The sequence below is a fragment of the Parasteatoda tepidariorum genome, chromosome 5, assembly GCF_982258835.1.
Source record: "Parasteatoda tepidariorum strain Cologne lab strain chromosome 5, Ptep-v5.0, whole genome shotgun sequence".
Taxonomy (NCBI): Eukaryota; Metazoa; Arthropoda; class Arachnida; order Araneae; family Theridiidae; genus Parasteatoda; species Parasteatoda tepidariorum.
Genome location: NC_141759.1, coordinates 6,491,625 through 6,516,123, shown reverse-complemented (window position 1 = coordinate 6,516,123; position 24,499 = coordinate 6,491,625). Strand labels below are relative to the sequence as shown.

At 29.2% G+C, this 24,499-nt stretch overlaps 1 protein-coding gene across 1 annotated transcript in view; it reads left to right on the top strand.

Moving 5' to 3' along the window:
- The window catches only part of LOC147808523 (uncharacterized), a 28,298-nt gene extending 6,076 nt beyond the window's left edge, over positions 1–22,222 (top strand). The window contains exon 3 of the mRNA XM_087163279.1: positions 21,921–22,222. Coding sequence (XP_087019405.1) covers positions 21,921–22,207 — 287 coding nt within the window. The 3' untranslated portion in view covers positions 22,208–22,222. The remainder of the gene's footprint in view (positions 1–21,920) is intronic.
- Positions 22,223–24,499: the final 2,277 nt, after the last annotated feature.

The window sequence follows — 24,499 nt, the reverse complement described above, 5'->3', positions numbered from 1 at the left end:
TTTCAAAAACGGACTGAAATTTATAAATTAATGAAGGAGAGTTTTATGTTTGAAAATAAAAAGTTGAGATTTTATATCAATTTTTAATTTATGTAAACATATTTCCTTTGCTACGAAGTTGTTTTTGTTTGAAACCTGAACTAATTAATTTATTTCTCGAATTGATAAATTAGTTTCGGTTGGGAATAACATTGTTCTAGAATAAATTCAAATATAATAAATAAACAAATAAAAACATTTTATAATAAAATTTAACAATTAATAATATTATTTTATCATCATGACTTTGATTAAAATAAATTTCGTAAATCAAAAAATAAATGAGTAAATAAATAATAAACGAATAAAAACACAATCTATTATTAAATTACTTTTCTTGGAAAATTACTAACATTTAAATGACTTTAAGCAGATTTTAAAGTAATTAAAATGTGTAAAAATCTTACTCAAAAACTTCCTTTTTCTTCAAAATTATAAAATGATTTTAATATTTTTAAATATGTATTTTTTTCAATTAATGTATATAGAAAATATATGCTTTCACCGCCCTTGATATCGTATACGTAAAGAATTCTAATAAAAATCTAAGAAATTAAGTATTTGAAATAAGTATATAATAAATAAAAAAATAAACGAAGTTTGATAATGTCAAAACTGTTAGATTTCCAGAAAAATATGTACTTACTAAGAATGAAGCTATATTTTAAAACTACTTTAAAACTCCCAGTATGTTTGAAAACTGGTATAAAAATTTCCAGTACGATTTTATATCTCGTGTCGAAATTTCCAGTATGATCCATACTGGTTTTAAATTTCTGATATAGTGCCATACTGGTTTTACACTTTCCAGTATGGAACTATATTGGTTTTAAAATTTCCCGTATGGTGTTATACTGGTTTTAAAATTTCCCGTATGGTGTTATACTGGTTTTAAAATTTCCCGTATGGTGTTAAACTGGTTTTAAAATTTCCAGTATGGTGCTATACTGGTTTTAAAATTTCCAGTATGGTGCCATACTGGTTTCAAAATTTCCAGTATGGTTATACTGGTTCTGGTATCATTTTTACTGGTTTTTGATACTGGTTTTAAGATTTTTTTCCAATAGGGTTCTATTTATTTATTTTGTTTTGGCCTTCAAACCATCTTCAAACTCGAAAATATGATTCCATAATTACAGGAAATTTTTCCAGATTTTGAGAACATTATTTAAGCTTTACTTTTCACATACCTGATTCTTTTTTTTTTCGATATTTCTCTTAATATGGTTTTTCGAAGCTCTGTCACCAAGAAAAATAATAAAAGCCATAGTTTAAACGCTTTACACTGGAAGCAATCCAATGATTTTAAGCTCTATATATAAACTTGCCGTAACAAATTATTTAGGCTGCAGCACGGTCAAATAAATTGTATTTTAAAAGTTATTTAACTTTTTTTTAAAATTGCCAGTTTGGCGACATTTTCACCTAGATGAAAATTACAAAAATCACTGCCTTATTCTCAGTTTTTGCAACCTTTTATGAATCCAGTTAATGCAGTAGGTTTTTAAATGTTAAAAAATTACACTACAATCGCTACAATCTACAATCGCTCCCCAAAACTGGGACTTTTCTCCACATTGATATTTTGCGCCATTTTCAAAATAAGCGTTGACAGCCCTAAACTTGACAGAAAAGTCTTGGCTAACCTTAAACCGAACAGTCATGAGTAACTGTTGCAAACTCACAGCAGTAATTAAAATGGCACATTATTCACACAAAAAAGTATTATTTCATAAAACGGCGGAGTCTTCGAAAAACAACCTTAAATATCAACGTATTGCATCGCAGAGTAAAGAATATTTCAAAAATGTGCCTGCACAACTCATAACACTGGATAAAAAAATTTTGTTGCATTTATAAGATTTCTTGATCTTACCTGATTCGGGCGTGGTTACTTTCAACTTGAATTCAGTTTTGTTTAGTTTTTTTCTTCTAAAATGATATTCTTAGTTTGTTCAATTTTTGACTGAATGTATAAGTTTACAAAGAACGTATAAGTTTATTTACGTATATATGTATTTGTCTGCTCCTTCCAAAATAACACTTAAGACAAACTATATGACCTAATAGTATTGCTTCATAAACTGAAACACCTTCTTCCTACCACTCCCTTCGTAGCAGAGAAGTGGGGGAATTTAGTATTGACTGGAACACATTTTAAAAACTCCTCGTTAGGAAAGTATTATAAAACTATAGCTTGTTGAGATAAACCGATTGCAGATTTAAAATCAGCCGTGCAAAAGTATTCAAGATCCATTTGAAATATCTCATGTAGCAGAGAAGAAAAATTATTCTACGTTGTTATCAGTTACAAAACTAGCAAAGGAATAGTTTACAAGTATTGCAATAATTTTTTTTTAAAAAATGGAGGGGGGGGGGGGGGAAAGTGAATAAATATAAGATGAAGTGGTGGGGGATGTGAAACTTTATTTCAAATTTTAAAGATTATTTACAAAATATTGTTTATTTCATTTTATTATTATAATTTCTTTTACGGCACAGCATCACCAATTATGAAACAGGTGGTTTAGTGCCCTGCTGGAAACCGTGTCTTAACGATCTGCTCACTGCGGGACAATCATTACTACTATCATCACTTATATCGCAAATTATTCATATTCCAAAAACATTTTTTTTTGTTGCCTTTACATTCAATAGGAAAAAATTGTTAGAAAAGTAGCTTATTTTAATCTCTTCTAACAAATTTTTGCTATTCACCACTTTTTATATTTTTAATGGTCAGTGACATCAGTAGTAAGAGCAGGCATCGGTGCGGCGGAAGTGATGGGCAGTCAAGGGGTGCTTATTTCTGCCCCAACCGGAAGTTGCTTATTTCTGCCCGCCTACAATCGGAAGTTGCTTATTTCTGCCCACCTACAAACCGGAAGTTGCTTATTTCTGCCCGCTTGCTTATTTCTGCCCGCCTGAAAATTGAAACTTCGTCTGCAACGTCATGGGGAGCTTATTTCTTTTTTTCTTAAGCCTAATATATTTTTAGTTTCGGTTTCTGTTTTTAATTTAGTTTCGTTTTTTCAAATATTATTTAATTTATTAGTTTTTTGAGGGTGGCAACACTTATTATTTTTAATATTATTTTTTAAGGATGGCAACGCTTAGAAACTTTGTTATTTGGGGAGATATTGTATATTATGAAGTTATGACGTCATCTCTTATTACATAAATGATATCATGCTTTTGATCTAGTGACGCCATCTATGTAGGAATAAAATGACTTTAAATCTATTTTAATATTTAAATCTGTTTTAATATTATTTATTAAATATAATTAAGGCTGAGGATCGAACTCGCGCCATTAAAAAGCCTTCGTGGGTCAGTAGTTGGATATCATAACCATTTACCCACGAATGCTTGGTTAGATATGAGTTAATAAGTTAAACCTTTGTATAGTGAACACGTGTATAAATAAAAACTGTTTGATATCGGTATCATACTACAGTTTCATCGATATTCACTTAACCTTTGATAGTTATTAAATAATTATTTCTGCCCCTCTTAATACTATTATAATTTTCTCTGGATGGCAATGGTACTGACCATACACGTGTTAATTATTACATAATAAATAAATAATATCATGCACATGCTTTTTATTCTAATGGCTCCATCTATACTTAAATATTAAAAAGAAAATATATAAATAACTCTTAATTTTAGTTATTTTTTATTATAAATATAATTGATAAGACTTTAATTATTATTAACCTAATCAATATTAATGAATACATTTAAATAAATTGATTCTATAATAAAATAAAAATTCTATTAAGTATGTCTACTGTGAATATTAAAAGTATCAGACTTAAAGGCATATTAATTTTAAGTCAATGAATGTTATTTTATAAGATTAGATATTTATCACCTTCGTTTGAATTTACGGCTATCAATGTAGTTTTGTTATTTTTGAACCCAGGAGACAATAGAACTCCTAGATCTTGAGACAATACATGTGTTCGAAGTGGACTTTGTGAGTACCCCTGTTATATGAAGAGGAAAACCACGAAAACCTCCTACGCTTAGTCCGACGAAAAGCAGTGGGCTTGGTTTTGTTAATCAGAATCCTGTGAATGTACAGAGATCAGCGGAAAAAACTTAAGGTTTTACTTTGAAAAACTAGAAAATTTTTACTAAAATAAAATTATTTTCTTAAAAGTTAGATATTATTTTTACAAAAATAAAAATATTAGAAAGTTTCCCTCAATAATAAAATATTTTCTGAAAATTGGAAAATGTTAATAAAAAGTTTGAAATATTTTTACAAAACTAGGATATTTTTTACAAAAATCAAAAATATTTTACTAAAAGATAGAAAAATTTCATAAAAATAAGAAATCTTTTCTGAAATGTTAAAAAAAATTTTTACAAAAAAAAAATCTTTTCTGAAAACTGGAAAATGTTAATAAAAAGTTTGAAATATTTTTACAAAACTATAATCTATGATTTAATTAATCTATTACGCAATCACACTAATGATGAAAAAATGAATATGATATTAGCAATAAATGGTTGATAGTTAGAAAACTGGACAGATGCCTTTGATTTCATCTAATTTTCAGTTTTGCAAGAGCTCCAACACGTATTAATATAGATATTTAAAAAATATAAATTTTATTAATTTTCTACAAAATCATTTATGAAAAAAAATTATTATCTAATTAAAAACTAATATATAACAATATATCTACGGTGTTTATTCAAACATATTTTTAAATACATTAATAAACTTTTTTCATCTTTAAACTTATAATTTTATCAACTAATATAGTTTAATTATTATATTAAAGTACTTATTTTTCAACCTCATGAAAAAAAATATTTGAATTAATTTTATTTTCTATTAGAAAATGAATAATGACATATTTACATAATATTATCAATTATATATTAAATTTCCTTAAAATTACAAAGGAATTAATTTAAATCTAAAAAACATATAAAAGGAATTTTTGCCGCTATAAAATTCATTTATGTTCAAAACATATTCATTTTATTATTATTTAATATTATAATAATGCAAATAACTTACTTTATTTTGAAAATACTAGTAAATTTAAAAGTATCTATAACCTTTCTCTTTGAAAGTATATATTTAAATGATACTGATTACAGAACTTGAACATGATATCTATTCCTCCCAAAATTTTACAAAGATAATGTCTGTCCAGGACGTTTGGGGTTTATCCACGTTTTATCAATTAGTCATAATATAAAGTGTAACATACTTGTTATAGAACGTGGGAATACAACTATTTCTCAGAAAATTGTTAAGAAACATATGATGTATGCTCGCAGAAGTGGTTGGATGAAACTTTGAATGAAATGTTATTTATTTTATTAAAATATATTTTGTCTTTATTGATCATTTTCACATGTGAAAAAGTTTATATTATCAAGAAAAAATTACACTCTTTAATAATTAATACAAAAAGTTTCAGAAAAATATATAAAATTCTCTGAAAAACTAGGAGATTTTAGCAAAAACTTAAGTATTTTTATAAAACTAGCAAATTTTTAACAAAAAGTTTAAAAAATGTTTAAAAGATAGAAGATTTTTTGTAAAAACATAAATATTTTCTTAAAAGATAGAAAAATCTGTTAAAAAGTTTGAATTATTTTTATAAAACTAGCAAATTTTTAACAAAAAGTTAAAATTTTTTCTTAAGAAAGGAAATTTTTTTGTAAAAACGTAATTAGCTTACTTAAAAGATAGAAACTTAAAACTAAAAACTTAAAAGATAGAAAATTTTGTGAAAAAGTTTGAAATATTTTTATAAAACTAGCAAATTTTTAACAAAAAGTTAAAATTTTTTTCCTAAAAGAGAAAATTTTTTTTTTTTTTTTTGCAAAAACATACATATTTTCTGAAAAAATAGAAAATTTTGTTAAAAAGAAATAAAAATGTTACATTGTTTCCTGGTTCGTTAAGATTTTAAGATGTTTACTTTAAGTTAGATCAATAAATATTTTCTATAAAATCATTTTAACATTAATTTAAAATCATGAAGGCAGGAGAATCCGTTGGTTCTATGAACCATTCAGAGTGCGGGACAAGGACCCATATTTAAATACTACTTTCTATAAAGTTCATCCTCCATCCAGACTCCCATCTCTATGAATTAGCTGAAAAAACTTTCCAAAAAGCTTGAGATATGTGGGACTGGATCTCAACTTCATAGTTTCCTAATTCTCGTTGTCTCTTTCTTAAATACTTCCAATGTATTTTCACAATTTTTTTTTCTTCATCTTTTTATTGTTATTTGTGGTATGATCTATATTTTTTTTTTCTTGAACAAGATGGTGTGTGAATGGATCGGATATGATTGAGTAAATCAGATTTTAACTTAAAAAAATTCACTACACAAATTAAGCTTATGCGAAACTAAGTGAGTCAGTAAGTGTCTCTTTAAATTATCATTTCGAAAAAGGTCTTTTAACATTCTTCACATTCAAAAGTTTCTCGATTTTTCATGAGTTTTTAAATGTCTATTCAAGTTACACTTTCGATTAATCACCTTATCATTGATTCAATATTAAAATAAAAATTGTATTTAATATGTCTACTGTGTATATTAAAAGTATTGGACTTAAAGGCGTATTAATTTTAAATCAATGAATGTTATTTTATAAGATTAGATATTTATCACCTTCGTTTGGATTTACGGTTATCAATGTTGTTTTGTTATTTTTGAACCCAGGAGGCAAGGGAACTCCTAGATCTTGAGACAATACATGTCTTCGAAGTGGACTTTGAGAGTACCCATGTTATATGAAGAGGAAAACCACGAAAACCTCCTACGCTTAGTCCGACAACAAGCAGTGGGCTTGGTTTTGTTAATCAGTATCCTGTGAATGTACAGAGATAAGAGGAAAAACTTAAGGTTTTACTTTGAAAAACTAGAAAATTTTTACAAAAATAAAATGTTTTTCTTAAAAGTTAGATATTATTTTTACAAAAATAAAAATATTAGAAAGTTTCCCTGAATAATAAAAATATTTTCTGAAAATTGGAAAATGTTAATAAAAAGTTTGAAATATTTTTACAAAACTATAATCTATGATTTAATTAATCTATTACGCAATCACACTAATGATGAAAAAATGAATATGATATTAGCAATGAATGGTTGTTAGTTGAAAACTGAATAGATGCCTTTGATTTCACCTAATTTAAGAGGGAACTCCAAGATCTTGAGACAATGCATATCTTCGAAGTGGACTTTGTGAGTACCCATGTTATGTGAAGAGGAAAACCAAGAAAACCTCCTACGCTTAGTCCAACGACAAGTAGTGGGGCTTGGTTTTCGTTAACCAGTATCCTGTGAATGTACAGAGATCAGAGGAAAAACTCAAAGTTTTAGTAAAATAAATGTTATCATTTTATATATATTCTAATGGTGTCATCTATACTTAAAATGTTAGAAGTTTAGTTATTTTTTGATATATGTATAGTTGATATAAATGACTGTAATTATTATTAAACTATTCAATATTACCTATTATTATCCTATTCAGTTAGAAAGTACACCCTTTAATAATTAATACAAAAAAGTTTAGGAACAATATATAGAATTTTCTGAAAAAAACTAGAAAATATAAAAAACTTTCTTCGAAAAAACTAGAAAATTTTTACAAAAAGAAAAAATATTTTACTAAAAGAGAGAAAATTTTCATAAAAAAAAGAAATATTTTGTGAAATGTTAGAAATTTTATACGAAAATAAAAATATTTTCTGAAAACTGGAAAATGTTAATAAAAAGTTTGAAATATTTTTACAAAACTAGGATATTTTTTACAAAAAGCAAAAATATTTTACTAAAAGATTGAAAATTTTTATAAAAATAAGAAATATTTTCTGAAATGTTAGAAATTTTTTACGAAAATAAAAATATTTTCTGAAAACTGGAAAATGTTAATAAAAAGTTTGAAATATTTTTTACAAAACTAGGATATTTTTTACAAAAAGCAAAAATATTTTACTAAAAGATAGAAAATCTTCATAAAAATAAGAAATATTTTCTGAAAATTTAAAAATGTTAATAAAAATTTTGAAATATTTTTACAAAACTAGGATATTTTTTACAAAAAGCGAAACTATTCTACTAAAAGATAGAAAATCTTCATAAAATAAGGAATATTTTCTGTAATGTTAGAAATTTTTTTTACAAAAATTAAAATATTTTCTGAAAATTGGGAAATGTTAATAAAAAGTTTGAAATATTTTTACAAAACTAGGATATTGTTTTACAAAAAGCAAACATATTTTATTAAAGATTTTAAAGTTAAGATTTTAAAATGATTACTTTAAATTAGATCAATAAATATTTACTATAAAATTACTTTAACATTAATTTTAAATCATGAAGATAGGAGAATCCGTTGGTTCTATGAACCATCCAGAGTGCGGGACGAGGACCCTTCTCCTGGTGCACTCCGCGGTTATTAAAGTGGACGTCGCCACTGCTTTTTTCTAAGTGGGTATAGCCTCCACTGCTTTTTTTCAAGTGGGTATAGCCTCCACTGCTTTTTTTCAAGTGGGTATAGCCTCCACTATGCGCGCTTTTTCAAGTGGGTCGCCTCCACTATGCACTCTATTTTCCACTTCTTTCTGCGCTAAGGATTATTGCAGGATTCAACTAAAAAAAAAAAATCAAAATTAATAAGTAAAGAATTAAATGTAGACTTTACGACACAAAAATCTGGAAAAGACAGTTCTACAAGAAACATAATATAATTTCTTCAAGATAGTGATAAAAGTAGCCATTGGGAGTTGTGGAAGCTGTATTTAGTTGAGATAATAAATAAGCGTAAAACAAATAAAAAGAATAATTCCAGTTAAAACTTACATCATCAATTTGTGGAGGAGGCGGTAATTCTTCAACATATACTGATCCACTACTGGAAAGGTCTGGTTTAGTCTGATAATGAAAATAAATTAGATGATTTTAGGAGGGGGGGGGGAGAGTTATTTTCAATTTGAAAATAGATTTAAAATACTAAAATAAAATTATTACCTCAAATACCGAACCAACTTGGTTATAAAGTGGTAAATTCTGAAAAACTTGTGAAGCTTCCATAAAACCCTGAGTAATTTCACCCATTAATGAATCATCGTCTTCGAAGAAAGTTTGCGTAGTTTCCCCAATTACGTCTTCACTTTCAAGAAATTCTTGAGGCAAACTGCCTAAGAACTAAAGATTATAGTTGTTGATTAAGAATAATTATGTCGAATAAATTTAATATTTAAACATGTTGAATAAATTTATTTTTAACTCAAAGATAAAATAAAATACAAACAATGATTACCTCATCATCTGACTCGTTAAAATCAAAACCTGGCTCACTGAAATTAAATTCAGTCCCATCATCACACTATAAAAATAAGATAAAAATTGCTTCAAAATCTTAAACAAATGAATAGAAAAAAATAACAAATGAAAGTAATCAGAATAAACAATAAAAATTAACTCATTCATGTTATAAATAAAAATTAATAAGTAAACGCAAATAAATTATTAATTGAAATATGCAATTGTAGCATAAAAATAACTTCTCTGATCTTATAAATAAAAACAATTTATTCACTCAAGTATACAGTTAAACTTCAAAAATTAAATTCAATAAATAAATCTAAACCTAAAGATAAAACTCAAATAATTAAACTTAGTCGTACAGGTTAAGGTGGTTCAGAACCCTTATACAGAAGAAATATTTAATAGTATGTAAAATTAAACGCGTGTAGTATTATAACGAATAATTGTATTTGAGATGCTTCACATAATTTAAGAAATATAGTAAAAAACATAATTAATGTGTGAAATTTTTTAAAAAAAGGAGTTAATTTGAATAGAAAATGTTTAGTGAAATAATGAAAAAAAATATTTCTTACTTTTTCAGAATCTCTTTCCCGTTTTGACATGCTAATCCTTTATAAGACGAATACAGCGAAAATATAATACTCTGAAAAATGAATACTCTGCACTATTTCCCAACAAGCGTATGGAAATTAAACCAAAGAAACACAAAACGGTTAATTTTTTAATGCTATAAATACTTTAATTTTCTTATTCGAAATTATAATAACTTAAGCTTACTTAATTTTAAAATTAGAAAGTCGAATCTAAAATTATCTCTCTATATATTAACAGAACGTGGGAGATTCACGATAACTATATTCTCATGTATATAGATAATTTCTGTCCGGGACGTTTGGGTCTTATCAGTTAATCACAATTGTAAGGATATAGCTTATCTATATACATGAGAATATAGTTACAGAAAATATTCCTTATTTTATGAAGATTTTCTATCTTTTAGTAGAATAGTTTCGCTTTTTGTAAAAAATATCCTAGTTTTGTAAAAATATTTCAAAATTTTTATTAACATTTTTAAATTTTCAGAAAATATTTCTTATTTTTATGAAGATTTTCTATCTTTTAGTAAAATATTTTTGCTTTTTGTAAAAAATATCCTAGTTTTGTAAAAAATATTTCAAACTTTTTATTAACATTTTCCAGTTTTCAGAAAATATTTTTATTTTCGTAAAAAATTTCTAACATTTCAGAAAATATTTCTTATTTTTATAAAAATTTTCAATCTTTTAGTAAAATATTTTTGCTTTTTGTAAAAAATATCCTAGTTTTGTAAAAATATTTCAAACTTTTTATTAACATTTTCCAGTTTTCAGAAAATATTTTTATTTTCGTATAAAATTTCTAACATTTCACAAAATATTTCTTTTTTTTATGAAAATTTTCTCTCTTTTAGTAAAATATTTTTTCTTTTTGTAAAAATTTTCTAGTTTTTTCGAAGAAAGTTTTTTATATTTTCTAGTTTTTTTCAGAAAATTCTATATATTGTTCCTAAACTTTTTTGTATTAATTATTAAAGGGTGTACTTTCTAACTGAATAGGATAATAATAGGTAATATTGAATAGTTTAATAATAATTACAGTCATTTATATCAACTATACATATATCAAAAAATAACTAAACTTCTAACATTTTAAGTATAGATGACACCATTAGAATATATATAAAATGATAACATTTATTTTACTAAAACTTTGAGTTTTTCCTCTGATCTCTGTACATTCACAGGATACTGGTTAACGAAAACCAAGCCCCACTACTTGTCGTTGGACTAAGCGTAGGAGGTTTTCTTGGTTTTCCTCTTCACATAACATGGGTACTCACAAAGTCCACTTCGAAGATATGCATTGTCTCAAGATCTTGGAGTTCCCTCTTAAATTAGGTGAAATCAAATGCATCTATTCAGTTTTCAACTAACAACCATTCATTGCTAATATCATATTCATTTTTTCATCATTAGTGTGATTGCGTAATAGATTAATTAAATCATAGATTATAGTTTTGTAAAAATATTTCAAACTTTTTATTAACATTTTCCAATTTTCAGAAAATATTTTTATTATTCAGGGAAACTTTCTAATATTTTTATTTTTGTAAAAATAATATCTAACTTTTAAGAAAAACATTTTATTTTTGTAAAAATTTTCTAGTTTTTCAAAGTAAAACCTTAAGTTTTTCCTCTTATCTCTGTACATTCACAGGATACTGATTAACAAAACCAAGCCCACTGCTTGTTGTCGGACTAAGCGTAGGAGGTTTTCGTGGTTTTCCTCTTCATATAACATGGGTACTCCCAAAGTCCACTTCGAAGACATGTATTGTCTCAAGATCTAGGAGTTCCCTTGTCTCCTGGGTTCAAAAATAACAAAACAACATTGATAACCGTAAATCCAAACGAAGGTGATAAATATCTAATCTTATAAAATAACATTCATTGATTTAAAATTAATACGCCTTTAAGTCCAATACTTTTAATATACACAGTAGACATATTAAATACAATTTTTATTTTAATATTGAATCAATGATAAGGTGATTAATCGAAAGTGTAACTTGAATAGACATTTAAAAACTCATGAAAAATCGAGAAACTTTTGAATGTGAAGAATGTTAAAAGACCTTTTTCGAAATGATAATTTAAAGAGACACTTACTGACTCACTTAGTTTCGCATAAGCTTAATTTGTGTAGTGAATTTTTTTAAGTTAAAATCTGATTTACTCAATCATATCCGATCCATTCACACACCATCTTGTTCAAGAAAAAAAAATATAGATCATACCACAAATAACAATAAAAAGATGAAGAAAAAAAAATTGTGAAAATACACCCTTAGGAAAATTTGCCATAGAGAAGCCTATGGTAATCTATGGCAACCTATGGCTACCATAGAAATTTGTATGGCAAGATACCATACGCCTATGGTTACCATAGAGATTTGTATGGCACAACACCATAAGCCTATGGCTACCATAGAGATTTGTATGGCACAACCCCATAAGCCTATGGCTACCATAGAAATTTATATGGCAAGATACCATACGCCTATGGTTACCATAGAGATTTGTATGGCAAAACCCCAAAAGCCTATGGCTACCATAAATATTTGTATGGCAGTATACCATAGACTAATGGTAACCATAAGGATTTGTATGGCACGTCACCATTGGCCTATGGCAACCACAGAAATTTGTATGGCAGTATACCATAGGCCAATGGTAACCTTAAAGATTTGTATGGCAGTATGCCATAGAGAAAAGTTGATTAGATCTCCACCAACGAAACAACAACTTCTATGGAGTCCTCAAAAACATCTTCTAAAAGAAATAAATATCCATTATTTCACCCCGAAGTTAATTAAATTCAACATGTAAACCCACAAGGCATTCCTGGTGAGTCTTTTCCGGCCTCCGGGTGGCCAATTTTTCCATTTTTGAGTGTTTAAAATCAGATGTTCCATTGATTTAGGCTTAGAGTATCAGACCGCCATATTAACGTGTCATCCACTACAAGTGGAATCTTTCGCTAACTTTGGCTACTTATTTTAATATTTTTTCGATCTCATTCTTGGTCAAAAACATTTTATTGCAAACGCCCTATGCGATTATCTATCTGAATTTATTAAGTTTTTTAATTTCCGGCTGTTTGGTACTTTTATCAGCGTTTACATTCTCATTAGTTTTTTATTTTAATTCCACTTAGGTTCTTGCAATGCTTTTTTACATTATCTTACATATGTTAGGGCTTTATATTTATTTTTTGTGTTTAATTTTTGCTTGCCATTAAATTGTTTTTTATCATGTCTCTGTGTTTTACTATTTTACAACTAATATTTCTTAAGTATCCACATGTATTTGTACAATGTTCTGTTACATGTTTATACATAGCTTAGGGTCATCACTTAACTAGATTTGCTGGATTACTGGTTGACAATTGTTTTGCTTCAATATCATCAACTGAACAGTCCCTGGCCATATCATCTGCTGCTATAACCAAAAATGCTTCTAACAATTTAATCTTTCCTTAAGTTTACAACTTTTTCGTCATAGTGATTCCCTATACCCATTTAATTTTTATTTACTATCCCTGACCAAGTGTAAATTTGTCAATAACAATTATTAATTTCACCAATTTTAATCATGTCTTAAACATGTTTTGTATTTACCAATGTTTCTATATTGTGTTCACTTTTCTAAATGTGCTTAACACAACTCAACATAAATTTTCTGAGTTTTTTTATCCCCCACTAGTAGGGGATCAACTAATTTAGCCTGTTTTCTATTCTTAGCTTTTCATAGTCTAATACCATCTTTTTTATGGATAAAATTTTGTTCACATGCCACCACTGGTTGCACCGTTACATATTCAGCTTTTGTCCCGTTTGATCTATTTTAAACTAATTTCGCTTCGACCACCGGCCCCACTCTTTATCTTTTGAGTTTTAATAGTATTTTATTGTTTTAGTAGTCTGTTTAATTTTTAGTTTAGTATCACATATCAAAATTTAAAGAATTTTCATACTCGCTCCGACCATCAGACCGTTATTTTGCTTCGCGTTCTTTTAGGTTCCTCTAATATCTGAGGCTTATCTAACTAATTATGATACCAATCAATCAAATTAACGTTTTTTATACTCGCTCCGACCTCCGAACCCACTTTCTATTTTCTTGTTTTTACAGCTTTAACAAATATTAGTTACCTGTACTCAATATATTTTGTTCCTAATCAACATAACCAATATTTTCCCCACTCGCTCCGTCCACAGGACCCATTTTCTAGCGGTTAGTACTAACTGTTTGAAATTTATTTGAATAAGAACCGCATACAAAAAGGATTCTGCAAGTAAAATAGGAGAAGTTTATCAAAGAAATTTAAAAAAAAGCTTTCTGGATACCCTTAGGAAAATTTGCCATAGAGAAGCCTATGGTAATCTATGGCAACCTATGGCTACCATAGAAATTTGTATGGCAAGATACCATACGCCTATGGTTACCATAGAGATTTGTATGGCACAACACCATAAGCCTATGGCTACCATAGAAATTTGTATGGCACAACCCCATAAGCCTATGGCTACCATAGAAATTTATATGGCAAGATACCATACGGCTATGGTTACCATAGAGATTTGTATGGCAAAACCCCAAAAGCCTATGGCTACCATAAAGATTTGTATGGCAGTATACCATAGACTAATGGTAACCATAAGGATTTGTATGGCACGTCACCATTGGCCTATGGCAACCACAGAAATTTGTATGGCAGTATACCATAGGCCAATGGTAACCTTAAAGATTTGTATGGCAGTATACCATAGAGAAAAGCTGATCTAGATCTCCACCAACGAAACAACAACTTCTATGGAGTCCTCAAAAACATCTTTTAAAAGAAATAAATATCCATTATTTCACCCCGAAGTTAATTAAATTCAACATGTAAACCCACAAGGCATTCCTGGTGAGTCTTTTCCGGCCTCCGGGTGGCCAATTTTTCCATTTTTGAGTGTTTAAAATCCGATGTTCCATTGATTTAGGCTTAGTGTATCAGAACGCCATATTAACGTGTCATCCACTACAAGTGGAATCATTCGCTAACTTTGGCTACTTATTTTAATATTTTTTCGATCTCATTCTTGGTCAAAAACATTTTATTGCAAACGCCTATGCAATTATCTATCTGAATTTATTAAGTTTTTTAATTTCCGGCTGTCTGGTACTTTTATCAGTGTTTACATTCTCATTAGTTTTTCATTTTAATTCCACTTAGGTTCTTGCAATGCTTTTTTACATTATCTTACATATGTTAGGGCTTTATATTTATATTTTGTGTTTAATTTTTGCTTGCCATTAAATTGTTTTTTATCATGTCTTTGTGTTTTACTATTTTACAACTAATATTTCTTAAGTATCCACGTATATTTGTACAATGTTCTGTTACATGTTTATACATAGCTTAGGGTCATCACTTAACTAGATTTGCTGGATTACTGGTTGACAATTGTTTTGCTTCAATATCATCAACTGGACAGTCCCTGCCATATCATCTGCTGCTGTAACCAAAAATGCTTTTAACAATTTAATCTTTCCTTAAGTTTACAACTTTTTCGTCATAGTGATTCCTATACCCAATTAATGTTTATTTACTATCCCTGACCAAGTGTAAATTTGTCAATAACAATTATTAATTTTACCAATTTTAATCATGTCTTAAGCATGTTTTGTATTTACCAATGTTTCTATATTGTGTTCTCTTTTCTAAATGTGCTTATCATAATTCAACATAAATTTTCTGAGTTTTTTTATCCCTCATTAGTAGGGGATCAATTAATTTATCCTGTTTTCTATTCTTAGCTTTTCATAGTCTAATACCATCTTTTTTATAGATAAAATTTTGTTCACATGCCACCACTGGTTGCACCGTTACATATTCAGCTTTTGTCCCGTTTGATCTATTTTAAACTAATTTCGCTTCGACCACCGGCCCCACTCTTTATCTTTTGAGTTTTAATAGTATTTTATTGTTTTAGTAGTCTGTTTAATTTTTAGTTTAGTATCACATATCGAAATTTAAAGAATTTTCATACTCGCTCCGAACATCGGACCGTTATTTTGCTTCGCGTTCTTTTAGGTTCCTCTAATATCTGACGCTTATCTAACTAATTATGATACCAATCAATCAAATTAATGTTTTTTGTACTCGCTCCGACCTCCGGACCCACTTTCTATTTTCTTATTTTTACAGCTTTAACAAATATTAGTTGCCTGTACTCAATATATTTTGTTTCTGATCAACATAACCATTATTTTCCCCACTCGCTCCGACCACGGGACCCATTTTCTAGCGGTTAGTACTAACTGTTTGAAATTTATTTGAATAAGAACAGCATACAAAAAGGATTCTGCAAGTAAAACAGGAGAAGTTCATCAAAGAAATTTAAAAAAAAACTTTCTGAATATATATTTATTCCACAATTATTAAGTTTTGCATTTTTAATATTATCCATTGCGAAAGATTCTTGTAAGTAATTATTTTTTGACGTATGGCAAAATATCAACGAGAAATGTTGCCATAGCTGTATGGCAAAGGTGTACCATAACCTATGGAAAAATATTTCTTCATAAACTGTAGCACATCTTAGTTTTATGGCAAAAATTTGCCATATAAAAAAATGCCATAGGATATTCCTATGGGGTTTTGCCTATGGCAAAATTTTGCCATACACTTTTGCCATACACTTATGGCAAAACTTTGCCATACAAAAAAATTCCATAGGATATTCCTATGGGGTTTTGCCTATGGCAAAATTTTGCCATTCAAAAAAATGCCATAGAATATTCCTATGGGGTTTTGCCTATAGCAAAAATTTGCCATACATGTATGGCAAAATTCCGCCATACGTATATGGCAAAATTTTTGCCATAGGCAAAACCCCATAGGAATATCCTATGGCATTTTTTTATGGCAAACCTATGGCAAATTTTCCTAAGGGTATATATTTATTCTACAATTATTAAGTTTTGCATTTTTAATATCCATTGCGAAAGATTCTTGTAAGTAATTATTTTTTGACGTATGGTAAAATATCAACGAGAAATGTTGCCATAGCTGTATGGCAAAGGTATACCATAACCTATGGAAAAATATTTCTTCATAAACTGTAGCACATCTTAGTTTTATGGCAAAAGTTTGCCATATAAAGAAATGCCATAGGATATTCCTATGGGGTTTTGCCTATGGCAAAATTTTGCCATACACTTTTGCCATACACTTATGGCAAAACTTTGCCATACAAAAAAATGCCATAGGATATTCCTATGGGGTTTTGCCTATGGCAAAATTTTGCCATTCAAAAAAATGCCATAGAATATTCCTATGGGGTTTTGCCTATGGCAGAAATTTGCCATACATGTATGGCAAAATTCTGGCATACGTATATGGCAAAATTTTTGCCATAGGCAAAACCCCATAGGAATATCCTATGGCATTTTTTTATGGCAAACCTATGGCAAATTTTCCTAAGGGCATTGGAAGTATTTAAGAAAGAGACAACGAGAATTAGGAAACTATGAAGTTGAGATCCAGTCCCACATATCTCAAGCTTTTTGGAAAGTTTTTTCAGCTAATTCATAGAGATGGGAGTCTGGATGGAGGATGAACTTTATAGAAAGTAGTATTTAAATATGGGTCCTTGTCCCGCACTCTGAATGGTTCATAGAACCAACGGATTCTCCTGCCTTCATGATTTTAAATTAATGTTAAAATGATTTTATAGAAAATATTTATTGATCTAACTTAAAGTAAACATCTTAAAATCTTAACGAACCAGGAAACAATGTAACATTTTTATTTCTTTTTAACAAAATTTTCTATTTTTTCAGAAAATATGTATGTTTTTGCAAAAAAAAAAAAAAAAAATTTTCTCTTTTAGGAAAAAAATTTTAACTTTTTGTTAAAAATTTGCTAGTTTTATAAAAATATTTCAAACTTTTTCACAAAATTTTCTATCTTTTAAGTTTTTAGTTTTAAGTTTCTATCTTTTAAGTAAGCTAATTACGTTTTTACAAAAAAATTTCCTTTCTTAAGAAAAAATTTTAACTTTTTGTTAAAAATTTGCTAGTTTTATAAAAATAATTCAAACTTTTTAACAGATTTTTCTATCTTTTAAGAAAATATTTATGTTTTTACAAAAAATCTTCTATCTTTTAAACATTTTTTAAACTTTTTGTTAAAAATTTGCTAGTTTTATAAAAATACTTAAGTTTTTGCTAAAATCTCCTAGTTTTTCAGAGAATTTTATATATTTTTCTGAAACTTTTTGTATTAATTATTAAAGAGTGTAATTTTTTCTTGATAATATAAACTTTTTCACATGTGAAAATGATCAATAAAGACAAAATATATTTTAATAAAATAAATAACATTTCATTCAAAGTTTCATCCAACCACTTCTGCGAGCATACATCATATGTTTCTTAACAATTTTCTGAGAAATAGTTGTATTCCCACGTTCTATAACAAGTATGTTACACTTTATATTATGACTAATTGATAAAACGTGGATAAACCCCAAACGTCCTGGACAGACATTATCTTTGTAAAATTTTGGGAGGAATAGATATCATGTTCAAGTTCTGTAATCAGTATCATTTAAATATATACTTTCAAAGAGAAAGGTTATAGATACTTTTAAATTTACTAGTATTTTCAAAATAAAGTAAGTTATTTGCATTATTATAATATTAAATAATAATAAAATGAATATGTTTTGAACATAAATGAATTTTATAGCGGCAAAAATTCCTTTTATATGTTTTTTAGATTTAAATTAATTCCTTTGTAATTTTAAGGAAATTTAATATATAATTGATAATATTATGTAAATATGTCATTATTCATTTTCTAATAGAAAATAAAATTAATTCAAATATTTTTTTTCATGAGGTTGAAAAATAAGTACTTTAATATAATAATTAAACTATATTAGTTGATAAAATTATAAGTTTAAAGATGAAAAAAGTTTATTAATGTATTTAAAAATATGTTTGAATAAACACCGTAGATATATTGTTATATATTAGTTTTTAATTAGATAATAATTTTTTTTCATAAATGATTTTGTAGAAAATTAATAAAATTTATATTTTTTAAATATCTATATTAATACGTGTTGGAGCTCTTGCAAAACTGAAAATTAGATGAAATCAAAGGCATCTGTCCAGTTTTCTAACTATCAACCATTTATTGCTAATATCATATTCATTTTTTCATCATTAGTGTGATTGCGTAATAGATTAATTAAATCATAGATTATAGTTTTGTAAAAATATTTCAAACTTTTTATTAACATTTTCCAGTTTTCAGAAAAGATTTTTTTTTTGTAAAAATTTTTTTTAACATTTCAGAAAAGATTTCTTATTTTTATGAAATTTTTCTATCTTTTAGTAAAATATTTTTGATTTTTGTAAAAAATATCCTAGTTTTGTAAAAATATTTCAAACTTTTTATTAACATTTTCCAATTTTCAGAAAATATTTTATTATTGAGGGAAACTTTCTAATATTTTTATTTTTGTAAAAATAATATCTAACTTTTAAGAAAATAATTTTATTTTAGTAAAAATTTTCTAGTTTTTCAAAGTAAAACCTTAAGTTTTTTCCGCTGATCTCTGTACATTCACAGGATTCTGATTAACAAAACCAAGCCCACTGCTTTTCGTCGGACTAAGCGTAGGAGGTTTTCGTGGTTTTCCTCTTCATATAACAGGGGTACTCACAAAGTCCACTTCGAACACATGTATTGTCTCAAGATCTAGGAGTTCTATTGTCTCCTGGGTTCAAAAATAACAAAACTACATTGATAGCCGTAAATTCAAACGAAGGTGATAAATATCTAATCTTATAAAATAACATTCATTGACTTAAAATTAATATGCCTTTAAGTCTGATACTTTTAATATTCACAGTAGACATACTTAATAGAATTTTTATTTTATTATAGAATCAATTTATTTAAATGTATTCATTAATATTGATTAGGTTAATAATAATTAAAGTCTTATCAATTATATTTATAATAAAAAATAACTAAAATTAAGAGTTATTTATATATTTTCTTTTTAATATTTAAGTATAGATGGAGCCATTAGAATAAAAAGCATGTGCATGATATTATTTATTTATTATGTAATAATTAACACGTGTATGGTCAGTACCATTGCCATCCAGAGAAAATTATAATAGTATTAAGAGGGGCAGAAATAATTATTTAATAACTATCAAAGGTTAAGTGAATATCGATGAAACTGTAGTATGATACCGATATCAAACAGTTTTTATTTATACACGTGTTCACTATACAAAGGTTTAACTTATTAACACATATCTAACCAAGCATTCGTGGGTAAATGGTTATGATATCCAACTACTGACCCACGAAGGCTTTTTAATGGCGCGAGTTCGATCCTCAGCCTTAATTATATTTAATAAATAATATTAAAACAGATTTAAATATTAAAATAGATTTAAAGTCATTTTATTCCTACATAGATGGCGTCACTAGATCAAAAGCATGATATCATTTATGTAATAAGAGATGACGTCATAACTTCATAATATACAATATCTCCCCAAATAACAAAGTTTCTAAGCGTTGCCATCCTTAAAAAATAATATTAAAAATAATAAGTGTTGCCACCCTCAAAAAACTAATAAATTAAATAATATTTGAAAAAACGAAACTAAATTAAAAACAGAAACCGAAACTAAAAATATATTAGGCTTAAGAAAAAAAGAAATAAGCTCCCCATGACGTTGCAGACGAAGTTTCAATTTTCAGGCGGGCAGAAATAAGCAAGCGGGCAGAAATAAGCAACTTCCGGTTTGTAGGTGGGCAGAAATAAGCAACTTCCGATTGTAGGCGGGCAGAAATAAGCAACTTCCGGTTGGGGCAGAAATAAGCACCCCTTGACTGCCCATCACTTCCGCCGCACCGATGCCTGCTCTTACTACTGACATCCCTGATTTAAGTATTGGCTAAATTTTAAAATTCAGCTTAACCATTATTGTTATTTCTTTACTCCCTAAGGCATTGTGGGATTTTAAGACTACCGCATGACATGTATGCACAAGCTAACCACACTAAGGCTGTCAGACAACTGGAGCCATTTTTGCCCACTCTGAAATATGTTTCTAACAACATAATAGTTATTTTATAATATGTTATTGAAACCTTTTTTTTTATCAGCATAATATTAATAATGTTTTTTGGTGGAGTGACGGATGATTAGTTAATTAGTTAATGATTATGCATCTCAAGTGACCTGAATGTAAGCTTTCTTTCGAATTTGTGGTCGTATTAACCATTTTTTTGGTAGCGGTAACAGATGATTAGGCTTCTCAAATGTAACTTTTTTTTTTAATCCATCCACTGTTAATCGTTTTTTGGAAAAGGTTATTGATGATTAGTTGTTGATTATGCGTCTCAAATGACTTGAATGCAACGTTTTTCTTGAATCTATCCCCTATTAATAATTTTTAGATGGAGTAACTGATGATTAGTTACTGATTATGACCTGAATAATCAGTTACTGATGATTAAGTGTCTCAAATTTAACCTTTTTTTTAATCCATTTCCAATTAAAAATTTTTGGATGAGGTAACTGATGATTAGTTACTGATTATGCGTCTCAAAAGTGATCTGAACGTAACTTTATTTTTTGAATCCATCTCCTATTATTCATTTTTTGATGAGGATATTAAGGATCATCTGTCTCAAATTACCTGAATGTAATTTCTTTTTCAAATCCATCTCTTATTAATCAAATTTCTTTGGATGGGAGTAATGATGATAAGTTAATGATTATGCTTTTCAAATGACCTGAATGTAACCTTTTTCTTGAATCTTTCCTATTAATGAGCAATGTTTTTGTGTGGATGGGATTACTGATGATTAGTTATTGATAATGCGCCTCAAAAGAACCTTTCATTTCTCTTTCAGAGCCCTGCAAATCTTATAAGGAGTGTTTTAACGGGGCAGACTGTCTAAATGCTAATCACGAGGAGGATGGAAAGGAACCGCATTACTGTGAATGTAAATTTGGGACAAGTGGAGACTACTGCGAGAGAATAGAAGAATGTATCGACAATCCCAACTATTGCGGTGATGGAGATGGCGTTATCTGCAGTTATAATAAATTTCTGATGCGAGCTTATTGTCAGTGCAAGAATCGGAACCAGAGATTTGATTGGCCGCAAAAAAGATGCGTCGAACGAAGTAAGTTTTGATGTTCCTTCATTTGAAAATAAATGTATTGAAATTTTGACTGAAAACTTGAGGCAAAGAAGCATAACTCGAGGCAAGAGTGCATCAGACCCTTAGTTTGAAGCAAAAATTATATTCTTAAGCTCCATGCTGCTTAAATAATAATGCTTGCCATAAAGGAGTATACGAAAGGAAATAGTGGTTGCCAACGCTTACATACTAATTGTTTTAATATATATTATTTTTTGAATGAGTGTTATCAGATTGGCAACACTGTTCCTATCACTATGATTTTTGAAAAATATTTCATAGAGTGGTACGTTGGTAGGTACTTCATTTACGTCACTCTAGAACTGTACAATGGTCTATTTTGAGAATGTCTGGAAAATATCCCTGAGGATGATCCAAACACATGTCATTGTAATTTCGATCCTCTGCAGAAGGCTTTAGTAGCCCGACGACCTGCGCGAGAAGTCGAGCACTTTACGGTAGAATAGTATAACGAGGACCGATATCACTCACTCTCGGTATCTACGCAGGCTGATCAAACCTGCTTACTGACCACAACCAATGATGCTTGACTTTAATGTTCTACTGGGAACTATGTCTTTATGATAATTCTACACCGGAACTCTTAGAGTGGTGCAGAATAAAAAAGTAAATTAAATAAAAAGTTGGTTGATTTTACCAACATTTCAGAGATCTTGCCTCTAGAGAACTGAATTGGTTTATTGGTACAACATACTTGTGTGCTTAGTTAAGGTTTGAAAACCTTTGTCAAGCAGAAGGATTGCAAAATACAGCTTGAAGATATATTAAGGGAAACGGCGGGATTGAAACCCTGAAACCAGTTACCTCCACGCCTCGCACAGCGTTTGACATGCGGTATCTAGAGCGGCTGGCATAGTCTGGTTGGTAGGGCCCTGAGTTCATGTGCAAGAGGTCGTGGATTCGATCCCCACCAACTGAAGACTCCCCAGGGAGTAAATGGTGACCGAATCGCGTCATGTCTGTCGAGTCGCTAAGTCCTCCTTGTTTAAAACGGTTTCATTCGAGTGAAGATAATATCAACTAATAATTATAATTTGACATAAAATCCTACAGTGCGTCTAATAATATGTCCAGGGAGAGTAATTTGGCGAAAATAGAGCGGCTGGCATAGTCTGGTTGGTAGGGCCCTGAGTTCATGTGCAAGAGGTCGTGGATTCGATCCCCACCAACTGAAGACTCCCCAGGGAGTAAATGGTGACCGAATCGCGTCATGTCTGTCGAGTCGCTAAGTCCTCCTTGTTTAAAACGGTTACATTCGAGTGAAGATAATATCAACTAATAATTATAATTTGACATAAAATCCTACAGTGCGTCTAATAATATGTCCAGGGAGTGTAATTTGGCGAAAATAGAGCGGCTGGCATAGTCTGGTTGGTAGGGCCCTGAGTTCATGTGCAAGAGGTCGTGGATTCGATCCCCACCAACTGAAGACTCCCCAGGGAGTAAATGGTGACCGAATCGCGTCATGTCTGTCGAGTCGCTAAGTCCTCCTTGTTTAAAACGGTTTCATTCGAGTGAAGATAATATCAACTAATAATTATAATTTGACATAAAATCCTACAGTGCGTCTAATAATATGGCCAGGGACTGTAATTTGGCGAAAATAGAGCGGCTGGCATAGTCTGGTTGGTAGGGCCCTGAGTTCATGTGCAAGAGGTCGTGGATTCGATCCCCTCCAACTGAAGACTCCCCAGGGAGTAAATGGTGACCGAATCGCGTCATGTCTGTCGAGTCGCTAAGTCCTCCTTGTTTAAAACGGTTTCATTCGAGTGAAGATAATATCAACTAATAATTATAATTTGACATAAAATCCTACAGTGCGTCTAATAATATGTCCAGGGACTGTAATTTGGCGAAAATAGAGCGGCTGGCATAGTCTGGTTGGTAGGGCCCTGAGTTCATGTGCAAGAGGTCGTGGATTCGATCCCCACCAACTGAAGACTCCCCAGGGAGTAAATGGTGACCGAATCGCGTCATGTCTGTCGAGTCGCTAAGTCCTCCTTGTTTAAAACGGTTTCATTCGAGTGAAGATAATATCAACTAATAATTATAATTTGACATAAAATCCTACAGTGCGTCTAATAATATGTCCAGGGACTGTAATTTGGCGAAAATAGAGCGGCTGGCATAGTCTGGTTGGTAGGGCCCTGAGTTCATGTGCAAGAGGTCGTGGATTCGATCCCCACCAACTGAAGACTCCCCAGGGAGTAAATGGTGACCGAATCGCGTCATGTCTGTCGAGTCGCTAAGTCCTCCTTGTTTAA